General features: G+C 54.0%; 1 protein-coding gene across 1 annotated transcript in view; it reads left to right on the top strand.

Moving 5' to 3' along the window:
- The window catches only part of LOC139266124 (transcription cofactor vestigial-like protein 3), a 66,641-nt gene extending 54,516 nt beyond the window's left edge, over nucleotides 1-12,125 (top strand). The window contains exons 4-5 of the mRNA XM_070883970.1: nucleotides 4,833-5,258; nucleotides 12,082-12,125. Of these exons, the coding sequence (XP_070740071.1) occupies nucleotides 4,833-5,258; nucleotides 12,082-12,125 (470 nt within the window). The remainder of the gene's footprint in view (nucleotides 1-4,832; nucleotides 5,259-12,081) is intronic.
- Nucleotides 12,126-12,946: the final 821 nt, after the last annotated feature.

Below are 12,946 nucleotides of genomic sequence, written 5' to 3'. Positions count from 1 at the left end.
CAGCAATACCCTTGTGCACACCTTGGGGATCCCTAATCCTCGACTCGGCCAATCGCTGCCCAAGCTTTCTGCATTTAGGCAACTGTCCCTACAACAACAACTTGCATTCATAAAGCACCTTCAATGTAGGAAAACAGCCCCAGGCACTTCACAGGAGCGATTATCAAACAAACTGTGACACCATATCAAGACAGATGACCAAAGGCTTGGTCAAAGAGGGAGGATTTAAGGAGTGTCTGAAAGGAGGAAAGAGAGGCAGAGAGGTTTAAGGAGGGAGTTACAGAGCTTGGGGCCCAGGCAGCTGAAGGCACGGCCACCGATGGGGGAGCGATGCAAATCGGGGATGCTCAAGAGGGCAGAATTAGAGGAACGCAGAGATGTTGAGGGGGATGTGGGGTTGCAGGAGGTTACAGAGTTGGGAGGGGTGTAGAGCTGGAGGAGGTTACAGAGATATGGAGGGGTGTAGGAGACGGAGGAGGTTACAGAAATATGGAGTGGTGAAGGGGCTGGAGGGGGTTACAGAGATAGGGAGGGGTGTAGGGGCTGGATGAAGTTACAGAGATAGGGAGGGGTGCAGGGCTGGAGGAGATTAGAGACAAGGAGGTGTATAGGGGCTGGAGGAGGCTACAGAGATAGGGAGGGGTGTAGGGGCTGGAGGAGGTTACAGAGATAGGGAGGGGTGTAGGGGCTGGAGGAGGTTACAGAAATAGGGTGCGATGTAAGGCTGGAGGAGGTTACAGAGATAGGAAGGAGTGTAGGGGCTGGAGGAGGTTACAGAGATAGGGAGGGGTGTAGGCTGGAGGGGGTTACAGAGATAGGGAGGGGTGTAGGGCTGGAGGAGGTTACAGAGATAGGGAGTGGTGTAGGGGGAGGAGGCTACAGAGATAGGGAGGGATGTAGGGGCTGGAGGAGGTTACAGAGATAGGGAGGGGTGTAGGGGTTACAGAGATAGGGAAGGGCAAGTCCATGGAAGGATTTAAACATGAGGATGGTAATTTTAAAATCAAGGCATTGCCAGACTGGAAGCCAATGTAGGTCAGCGAGCACGGGGAGTGATGGGTGAGCGGGACTTGGTGCGAGTTGGGACACGGGGCAGCCGAGTTTTGGATGAGGTGAAGTTTATGGAGGGAGGAAGGTGGGAGGCCGGGTATTGACCCTTTACCTGATGACGCACGGTGGGCAGCGCGGGGGTGAGAAGGGTTATGGCGAGAAAGCAGGAAGGGGGTACTGAAGTTTCATGTTCAGCCATGAACTCATTGAATGGCGGTGCAGGCTAGAAGGGCTGAATGGCCTGCTCCTGCACCTATTTTCTATGTCTATGTCTAACAGCTCTTTGCCACATGAGCACAAAGAGTTATCGAGCCAATTTGTTACTGGAACTGGCACCGATGCAGTCCAAGCTGCCAGCAGCAAGTTATGCAGAGTCCTGCATTTAAACACTCATCGATGTAGGAATCTTCAAAACATAAATTAAAAAGTAATATTTATAAAGGTGGCCTGGCAACGATTGCAATCACAGTGCGGTTGGCACGAATCCCAAGCAGGATGGCATTTCCCTCTCGGCGCGTGGCAAAGCTCCAAACCACAGTTATACTGCTCTTTGTGCAATAATGTGGCACAGAAGTCACAGTGCGCTAGTGCACGGACTGTAATATAACTAGGCTGCTGTATTGCTCATGGGCCAAAGACAGGTTATGGAGCCAAGGCGGATCGATGGAGTTAGGTCGCAGATCAGCCACGAGCTCGAGGGGCTGAATGGCCTCTACTCGGGGGACTGAATGTCCTCCTCCTGTTCCTGTGTTTCTGCCTGTTTTCTTTGCCAATATCAGCCAAATCCCAGAGACATTCAGCAACACACTGTAGAAACGCTACAGAAAATGTGCAGTGACATGCAAAGTGGCAAACTGACCAGGATATTTAATATTAGTGCCAGATGTAATGTCATTTTTGAGATTATGCCTCTAAAGCCATTGTATTATAATTAAACCATTGTGTAACATAGAAACATAGAAATGTACAGTGCAGAAGGAGGCCACTGTGGCCCATGGTGGCGGTTGCTCAGCGAGCAGGGATGCTTTGCTTGTAACTTTAACAGCTCACTGTGGCGGGGAAACAGACTCGCTCCGGGCCACGGTCAGGTGCTCAAACCTTACTCCATGATCAGAGCACACAATCCAGGCTGAAGCCAAGGGAGTGCAGCAGTGTTGAAGGACACATCCCCTGCATGAGCTGTGAAGCCGAGATATCTCCTGTTGCAATGCTTGTTAAAAATCCCACATCAATGTTCACAGAAGAGCAGGGAGCTGTCTTTATTGGTCAGTAACCTCCCTTCAACCAGCAATCCACAAAATACATTCATAGCTCACTTATGTCGTGGCTGTGTGGGATTCAGAGAGTTAGGAACTGATTAGCACACTTGTCTACATCACTGAACCTCAGCGTGATTCAGTGCCTGTGAAATGCTTTGGGTCAGTCCCGAGACGTGACACAGCTCGATGTCAAAGGACGTCTTCTCTTATTTAATTTTACGGCAATAAAAGATAAGGTCATGAAGGCCCTTTACTTCTGCTCACACTCTCGTCCCGTTCCACAAACGCTCGCCCAGACCACCACCACTTGCAGCTTGAGGACTGATGGCCTCTCATTGGATGAAGGTTCTCACCAAAGCTAGTTCTTCCCAGCCAATGGAGGCAGGGAGCTCACAGTGCTCGTGATCTGATCAGCTCAACGTCAAATGCTTCCTGATGCAGCATGGTGCACTCCCAGCTTAGACCGGTGGTGGAAAGAACAGGAAGAACAAGGAATATGGGAATAGGGCGGGTGAGGAGGATAAACTTGGGGTAGATGGACCGAATGGCCTGTGTCCGTGCTGCCATTTCCAGCTAATCCCACGGCTTTGCCCAAAGACCACTTTATGGAGGATGCTCACGGCAGGGAGGTTGGTAAACAATGGCTGGGCCCACAATTCACCTCTCCGTGCAGCTTCTCCACTCTGGGTCCTGGTGATCGGTGCACGCCACACCTCACCATCTCGGCACGTTCATCGTGCCAGGCCTTGATACTGGTTACCCCATCCCCCAATCCCCCATCCCCCATTCAACCATCCCCCCCATTCCCCCATCCCTCCATCGCCCCATTCCCTCATCGCCCCACTGCCCCCATCCCCCCACCCCCTATCCCCCCATCCCCCCATTCCCCCAATCCCCCATTCCCTCATTCCCCCCAATCCCCCATCCCCCATTTTCCCATCCCCCCATTCCCCATCCCTCCATTCCCCCATCCCTCCATCGCCCCATCCCCCCATCGCCCCACCGCCCCCATCCCCCCACCCCCTATCCCCCCCATCCCCTCATTTCCCCAATCCCCCCACCCCCCATTCCCCACAAGTCCCCATCCACCAATCCCCCATTCTCCCATCCCCCCATTCCCCCCACCCCATCCCCCCATCCGCCCCATCGCCCCATCCCCCCATCCCCCCATTACACCATCCCCCCATCCCACCATCCCCCTATCACCCCTTCCCCCCATCGCCCCATCCCCTCCATCGCCTCATCCCCCCATCCCCCCATCGCCCATCCCCATCCCCCCATTGCCCCATCCCCCATCACACCAACCCCCATCGCCCATCCCCCATCCCCCCATCCCCCCATCGCCCCATCCCCCCATCGCCCATCCCCCATCCCCCCATCGCCCCATCCCCCCATCCCTCCACCCCCCCCCATTGCCCCATCCCCCCATCCCCCCATCATCCCAACCCCCATCGCATCATACCCCCATCCCCCCATCACCCCATCACCCCATCCCCCCCATCGCCCCACCCCCCCATCGGCCCCATCTCCTCCATCACCCCATCGCCCCATCTCCTCCATCCCCCCCATCCCCCCACTGCCCCATCCCCCAACCCCCACCACCCCATCCCCCCATCCCCCCAATCGCCCCATGCCCGATCCCCCCATCGCCCCATCCCCCCATCCCCCCCATCGCCCCATCGCCCCACCCCCCCATCGGCCCCACCTCCTCCATCCCCCCATCCCCCCATCGCCCCATCTCCTCCATCCCCCCCATCCCCCCACTGCCCCATCCCCCCATCCCCCCATCACCCCATCGCCCCATCCCCCCATCACCCCATCACCCCATCGCCCCATCCCCCCATTGCCCCATCACCCCCCATCACCCCCATCCCCCCAATCCCCATCGCCCCACCCCTCATACCCCCATCCCCTTCATCGCCCCATCCCCCCCCAACGCCCCAACCCCCCATCGCCCCAAGCCCCCATCACCCCATCCCCCCATCACCCCATCAGCCCAATCCCCATCCCCCCACCCCTCCAGTCCCCCATCCCCTAGTCCCCCATCCCCCCAGTCCCCTATCCCCCCAGTCCCCCAGTCCCCCATCCCATCCCTTATTCCAGATCCCCTATCCCCACATCCCCCCCAGTCCCCCATCCCCCCCATTCCCCCCAGTCCCCCATTCCCCCTTCTCCCATCCTCCCATCCCTCCAGTCCCCCATTATTCCCCATTCCCCCCCATTGCCCACATTTATTGCGAGAGGTGAGATCTCTGTGCCTGGCTTGAAGTCCCATGCCCCGTAAGTGTTACTGCCCCCAAACGGGGCATTCCCACAATTTTAGTCACGGATTTTTATTTCCACGTTTCTCTCTAACTGAATTCCAATTCTCAAACTGGCGCGGTGGGATTTGGACTGACGTTCTCTGGATTATGAGTGCAGCAACTCACACACAACATCGCCATACTGACTGTGTTAAATGAGTCGTGTTTATATTGCCTGATTTCGATGTATTCATTCAAAACTATTTCCTCCTTTTCTCAGACGAGAAAGTGTCCACAAAGCAGTGGGCTCCAGCAGCCCCACTGTGGTCCAGCCCATACCCAGGACGCGCCCTCTTGGCTGGACCCAGAAATGCGGCAAGGGTAACCACGGCGACGGCTCAGTACAGGCCAAATGCCCTCCACGCTCTCCGCCCCCCGCCTCGCGATCCATGGCTCCTGCCTGCTGTGAGCGGCCAAAGTCTATCCGCCGCTGTCTACCGCCAGCCGATACCCGAGCTCCACCGGATGATGCCGTCTGCAATCAGCAACAGACAGTATAGCTCCCTTCTGGTGCCGCTGCAAGGTGAGAGAGCAGCGGCCGGACCCAGCCAGCGACACACCGTACCAAAGACAAACCTCATGCCCACCTGGGCAGATACTGGCCCGGGACTCGCTGAGATGGGGCCGAGCTTGAACCCTGACATAGGTACGCCTGTCGGTCTATGGATCAACTCAGGAGGTAACAACTGTATCGGGGTTGGGGATGTAAACTAGGGCTCATATCCCAAAGCAAGGTGCTTTTTGTTTTTTTATGGAAAGATAATTAACATCTATAAATTCCAATCACCAATTAATATATCATTTACATCACTAAAATTAAGGAAAACCCAAAGATGTTCCATAAATATATTAAGAGTAAGAGGTTAACTAAAGAAAGAGTAGGGCCTATTACAGACCATGAGGGTAATCTGTGTGTGGAGGCGGAAGATGTGGGTAAGGTTCTTAATGAATACTTTGCGTCTGTTTTCACAAAGGAAAGGGGCAATGTAGATACTGCTATTGAGGAGGAGTATGATATTCTGGATGAAATAAACATAGTGATAAAGGAGGTATTAAGGGGTTTAGCAGCTTTGAAAGTAGGTAAGTCCCCAGGCCCGGATGAAATGCATCCCAGGCTGTTGAGCGAAGTAAAAGAGGAAATAGCAGAGGCCTTGACCATCATTTACCAGTCCTCTTTGGAGCTGGGCATGGTGCCGGAGGATTGGAGGACTGCTAATGTGGTATTTTTGTTTAAGAAGGGAGAAAGGGATAGGCTGAGTAATTACAGGTCTGTCAGCCTAACCTCAGTGGTGGGAAAATTATTGGAAAAAGTCCTGAAAGACAGGATAAATCTACATTTGGAAAGGCAAGGATTAATTAGGGACAGTCAGCATGGATTTGTTAAGAGAAGATCGTGTTGGACTAACCTGATTGAATTTTTTGAGGAGGTAACCAAGAGAGTCGATGAGGGTAGTGCGTACGATGTAGTATATATGGACTTTAGCAAAGCTTTTGATAAGATCCCACATGGTAGACGGGTCACGAAGGTTAAAGCCCATGGGATACAGGGCAAAGTGGCAAGTTGGATCCAAAATTGGCTTCGAGGTAGGAAGCAAAGGGTAATGGTTGATGGATGTTTTTGTGACTGGAAGGATGTTTCCAGTGGGGTTTCCACAGGGCTCAGTACTGGGTCCCTTGCTTTTTGTGGTATACATCAATGGTTTAGATTTGAATATAGGGAGTATGATTAAGAAGTTTGTAGATGATACTAAAATTGGCTATGTGGTTGATAATGAAGAGGAAAGTCATGAACTGTAGGAGGCTATCAATCTACTGGTCAGGTGGGCAGAGCAGTGGCAAATGGAATTTAATTCAGAGAAGTGTGAGGTAATGCACTTGGGGAGGGCTAATAAGGAAAGGGTATACATATTAAACGGTAGGCCACTTAATAGTGCAGATGAACAAAGGGACCTTGGAGTGCTTGTCCACAGATCCCTGAAAGTAGCAGGCCAGGTGGATAAGATGGTTAAGAAGACATACGGAATGCTTGCCTTTATTGGCTGAGGCATAGAATATAAGAGCAGGGAGGTTATGCTTAAATTGTATAATACTTTGGTTAGGCCACAGCTGGAATACTGCGTGCAGTTCTGGTCGCCGTATTATAGGAAGGACGTGATTGCACTAGAGAGGGTGCAGAGAAGATTTACTAGGATGCTGCCTGGAATGGAGAATCTTAGTTATGAGGACAGATTGGATAGGCTGGGTTTGTTCTCATTGGAACAAAGGAGGTTGAGAGACCTCATTGAGGTGTACAAAATATTGAGGGGCCTGGACATAGTGGATATTAAGGGTCTATTTCCATTGGTGGAGGGGTCTGTTATGAGGAGGCATAGTTTTAAGGTAGCTGGTGGAAGATTTAGAGGGGATTTGAGGGGGGGCTTCTTTATGCAGAGGGTTGTGGGGATCTGGACCTCGTTGCCTGGAAGAGTGGTGGATGCAGAAACCCTCACCACTTTTAAGAGATGGTTGGATGGGCACTTAAAGTGCCGTAATCTGCAGGGTTACAGACCTAGAGCTGGTAATTGGGGTTAAACTGGATGACCTTTTGTTGGACGGTGCAAATGTAATGGTAAGTACTGCAGGGAATAGAATATGGCCAGGGTGATCTCCTGGACTAGTGTTGATCGCCTGGATGGGTCGGAGAGGAATTTTCCCAGATTTATTCTCCCTAAATTGGCCTGGATTTTTATCTGGTTTTTGCCTCTCCCAGGAGATCACATGGCTCCGGTTGGGGTGGAGTGTAGACTGTTTCAGTATAAGGGGTGTCGCAGTTGTGTGAGGCAGACTGGTTGGGCTGGGTGCTCTTTGCCTTTCCGTCATTGTTCATAGGTTCATATGTAACCTTTAGGGCTGCTGACCAAGGGCCGTGCGGCTCTTTGTCGGCCGCCATGGACACGATGGGCCGAAATGGCCTCCTTCTGCGCTGTAAATTTCTGTTTCTATGTTTCTATGTCTCTAAAATCGAAGTCCATGATTGAATAAAATTATGAGGGGCCTAGATCAAGTGGATAGGAAGAAATTATTTCCCTTAGCAGAGGGGTCAACAACCAGGGTGCATAGAATTAAAGCAATTGGTAGGAGGTTTAGAGGGGATTTGAGGGGAAATTTCTTCACGTAGAGGGTGGTGGGAGTCTGGAACTCACTGCCTGAAAGGGTGGTAGAGGCAGAAACCCTCATAAGAACATAAGAAATAGGAGCAGGAGTCGGCCATACGGCCCCTCAAGCCTGCTCCGCCATTCAATAAGATCATGGCTGATCTGATCATGGACTCAGCTCCACTTCCCCGCCCGCTCCCCATAACCCCTTATCCCCTTATCATTTAAGAAGTTGTCTATTTCTGTCTTAACTTTATTCAATGTCCTAGCTTCCACAGCTCTCTGAGGCAACAAATTCTACAGATTTACAACCCTCTGAGAGAAGAAATTTCTCCTCATCTCAATTTTAAATGGGTGGCCCCTTATTCTAAGATCTTGCCCTCTAGTTCTAGTCTCCCCCACCAGTGGAAACATCCTCTCTGCATCCACCTTGTCAAGCTCCATCATAATCTTATACGTTTCATAGAAAATAGGTGCAGGAGTAGGCCATTCGGCCATTCGAGCCTTCGATAAGATCACCTCTCATTCTTCTGAATTCCAATAAGTAGAGGCCCAACCTACTCAACCTTTCCTCATAAGTCAACCCCTTCATCTCCGGAATCAATCTAGTGAACATTCTCTGAACTGCCTTCAAAGCAAGTATATCCTTTTGTAAATATGGAAACCAAAACTGCACGCAGTATTCCAGGCGTGGTCTCACCAATATCCTGTATAACTGTAGCAAGGCTTCCCTGCTTTTATACTCCATCCATTTTGCAATAAAGGACAAGATTCCATTGGCCTTCCTGATCACTTGCTGCACCTGCATACTATCCTTTTGTGTTTCATGCACAAGTACCCCCAGGTCCCGCTGTACTGTGGCACTTTGCAATCTTTCCCCATTTAAATAATAACTTGCTCTTTGATTTTTTCTGCCAAAATGCATGACCTCACATTTTCCAACATTATACTCCATCTGCCAAATTTTTGCCCACTCACTTAGTCTGTCTATGTCCTTTTGCAGATTTTTTGTGTCCTCCTCAATATTACTTTTCCTCCCATCTTTGTATCATCAGCAAACTTGGCTACGTTACACTCAGTCCCTTCTTCCAAGTCATTAATATAGATTGTAAATAGTTGAGGTCCCAGCACTGATCCCTGCGGCACCCCACTAGTTACTGTTTGCCAACCAGAGAATGAACCAATTATTCCGACTCTCTGTTTTCTATTTGTTAGCCTCTATCCATGCTAATATATTACCCCCAACCGTCACCACATTTAAAAAGTACTTGGATGTGCACTTGAAGTGCCGTAACCTGCAGGGCTATGAATTAAGAACTGGAAAGTGCGATTAGGCTGGCTGGCTCTTTGTCAGCCGGCATGGTCACGATGGGCCAAAATGGCCTCCTTCCGTGCTGTAAATTTCCATGATTCTATGACTGACTCCATGATATCGCACAGATGCTCAATGGGCCAGAAATTGGTGTTTTTTGGGTGTGAAACTGGAGCAAAGCAGAGAAATGTAGCGGTGATTTCCCCGGGTGCAATCTGTGCGCGCGTTCGGGACATGGCTAAATTAGTCAGGCCCGCTGCTTGAGGCTTCCCAGATGCACGCCTGAAGCCGGCGATAGGCCCCTTTGCCAGTGTTACTGAGAAGCCTGATGCCTGCTGAAAGACCCTTCTGTAAAACGTGATTGGATGGAGCGGACAGGAGGGCCTGGGTCTCTCTGCATCGCTCACTGTCTCCTGCAGCCCAGGCAGTGACCACCCCCCTCCCCGCGCCCCCACTGAAGGTCAGGTCTAATGTATAAAAACACGGACAAAGTGGGGCGGAAGGAGCAGGAGAGCTTTCTCCAGACTCCACCGTCCATGCCACTTCTTCCCCACCAACCCCGACAGCCGCTTCACCCACTGCCCCTCCCGGGATCCACCCACCCACTGTCCCTGTTAGGATCCACCTCCACCCACTGCCCCTCCCGGGATCCACCCACCCACTGTCCCTGTTAGGATCCACCTCCACCCACTGCCCCTCCTGGGACCCGCCCACCCACTGCCCCTCTCGGGACCCACCCACTGCCCCTCCCGGGACCCACCCACCCACTGCCCCTCCTGGGACCCGCCCATCCACTGCCCCTCCCAGGACCCACCCACCCACTGCCTCTCCCGGGACCCACCCACCCACTGCCCCTCCCAGGATTCACCCACCCACTGCCCTTCCCGGGACCCACCCACCCACTGCCTCTCCCGGGACCCACCCACCCACTGCCCCTCCTGGGACCCGCCCACCCACTGCCCCTCTCGGGACCCACCCACTGCCCCTCCCGGGACCCACCCACCCACTGCCCCTCCCAGGACCCACCCACCCACTGCCTCTCCCGGGACCCACCCACCCACTGCCCCTCCCAGGATTCACCCACCCACTGCCCTTCCCGGGACCCACCCACCGACTGCCTCTCCCGGGACCCACCCAACCAGTGCCCCTCCCAGGATTCACCCACCCACTGCCCCTCCCGGGACCCACCCACCCACTGCCCCTCCCGGGACCCACCCACCCACTGCCCCTCCCGGGACCCACCCACCCACTGCCCCTCCCGGGACCCACCCACCCACTGCCTCTCCCAGGACCCGCCCACCCACTGCCCCTCCCGGGACCCACCCACCCACTGCCCCTCCCGGGACCCACCCACCCACTGCCCCTCCCGGGACCCACCCACCCACTGCCCCTCCCGGGACCCACCCACCCACTGCCCCTCCCGGGACCCACCCACCCACTGCCCCTCCCGGGACCCACCCACCCACTGCCCCTCCTGGGACCCACCCACTGCCCCTCCTGGGACCCGCCCACCCACTGCCTCTCCCGGGACCCACCCACCCACTGCCCCTCCTGGGACCCGCCCACCCACTGCCTCTCCCAGGACCCACCCACCCACTGCCCCTCCCGGGACCCACCCATCCACTGCCCCTCCTGGGACCCGCCCACCCACTGCCCCTCCTGGGACCCGCCCACCCACTGCCCCTCCTGGGACCCACCCACCCACTGCCCCTCCTGGGATCCACCCACCCACTGCCCCTCCCGATGCCCATCTCCACACACTGCCCCTCCCGGGACCCATCCACCCACTGCCCCTCCCGGGACTCACCCACACACTGCCCCTCCCGGGACCAGCTCCAACCACTGCCCCTCCCGGGACCAGCTCCAACCACTGCCTCTCCCGGGACCAGCTCCAACCACTGCCTCTCCCGGGACCCACCCACCCACTGCCCCTCCTGGGACCCACCTCCAGCCTCTGCCAGTGAGGCAGCTATTTGAGGTTAGGATCCGATACCATAGCCCACCATTGAACCAGATTATACTCCTCAACCCCCTTTACCTGCCTGGCTCCATATCCCTCGACACCCTTAACCAACAAAAGTCTATTGATCACAGCCTTGATTGCTCCAAATAACCCCCAGGATCCAGAGCCTTTTGGGGGAGTTACAGATCTTTGTGTGAAAAGGTGCTCCTATGGGATCGGATCATGCCTCTGTATGTCTGAGGCGTTTCTATTGCAGCCCCCTCAAGGTAAAAGCCAACACATCATGAGCCAGATTGATTACCCTGTGTTCCTGTCCTGGGTCTGTAAATGATGGGAGTGCACCCAACGCCTGCTGCTCCTCCACAATTCCTGCTTTCTCACCATTTAAAAACACGCTCTGATTTATTGATTTATCTTTTTGGGTCCAAAGTAGATTTTGCAATTCCATGAACTTCACAAACATCAGTGAGATGCCCAGCTAGCTAGTCCATTTCTGGCAGTGTCCCTTAGTACTGCCCCTCCGACAGTGCAGCACTCCCTTAGTACTGCCCCTCCTACAGTGCAGCACTCCCTCAGTACTGCCCCTCCGACAGTGCGGCGCTCCCTCAGTACTGCCCCTCCGACAGTGCAGCACTCCCTTAGTACTGCCCCTCCTACAGTGCAGCACTCCCTCAGTACTGCCCCTCCGACAGTGCGGCGCTCCCTCAGTACTGCCCCTCCGACAGTGCGGCGCTCCCTCAGTACTGCCCCTCCTACAGTGCAGCGCTCCCTTAGTACTGCCCCTCCGACAGTGCGGCACTCCCTTAGTACTGCCCCTCCTACAGTGCAGCACTCCCTCAGTACTGCCCCTCAGACAGTGCAGCGCTCCCTCAGTACTGCCCCTCCGACAGTGCAGCGCTCCCTCAGTACTGCCCCTCCGACAATTCGCCCTCCCGAGTGGGGCTTCAGCCCATCGACCTCGAACTCAAAGGCGAGCGTGCTATCACCGAGTCACAGCGGGTAGGAATGAGATGATACGTAACATAACATTACTTGGTCTAATTGTACGTTTCTTCACCAGGTCTCCAGCATGTGGAGAAGCGGAAGGATCTGTACTGGTACTAGCGTGTGCTGTCCGCATCTAATCCGATTCCCAATACAACCATGGTCCTCACTGCTGGCCCACATCCACCTCTCCACCATTGCATCTCAACCAAGGTCTCTTTTATACTGCTGTCTGCTTAGTTTGAATTGCAGTACACGGTGTCTGCTCCCAGTGTACACACTCCCAATCCAGTATACACACTCCTAATCCAGCTCCCAGTGTAGACACTCCCAATTCAGCTCCCAGCGTACACATTCCCAATCCAGTTCCCAGTGTACACAATCTCAATCCAGCTCCCTGTGTACACAATCCCAATCCAGCTCCCAGTATACACACTCCCAATCCAGCTCCCTGTGTACACACTCCCAATCCAGCTCCCAGTATACACACTCCCAATCCAGCTCCCAGTGTACACGCTCCGAGATTGGAATGGCAGTCTGATGTGAAGACACGGGATAATAAAAACAGAGAATGCTGGGAATTTCAGCGGGTCAGGCAGCGTCTGTGGAGAGAGAAACAGAGTTAATGTTTCGGGTCCATGACCCTTCGTCAGAACTCCGTCAGGGTCATCGACTCGAAACGTTAACTCGGTTTCTCTCTCCACAGATGCTGCCTGACCCGCTGAGATTTCCAGCTTTCTCTGTTGTTATTTCAGATTGCAGCGTCCAGTAGTTAGCTGTTGTGTTGTGTGAGGACAGGGGAGCTGGATTGAACACGTGTAAATTCTGGGAGCCTGATCATTGAGCTCGCTGTCCTGCAGAGATAGAGGTTTGCCGCAATGAAAGGGGGCCATTCGGCTCATCGAGTCTGTGCTGAGTAATTGGTCAATCCGAACTAAACA

The sequence above is a fragment of the Pristiophorus japonicus genome, chromosome 6 (genome assembly GCF_044704955.1).
Source record: "Pristiophorus japonicus isolate sPriJap1 chromosome 6, sPriJap1.hap1, whole genome shotgun sequence".
NCBI classification, from domain to species: Eukaryota; Metazoa; Chordata; class Chondrichthyes; family Pristiophoridae; genus Pristiophorus; species Pristiophorus japonicus.
The sequence above is the reverse complement of the archived record's forward strand: the minus strand, read 5'-3'. Positions and strand labels throughout refer to the sequence as shown.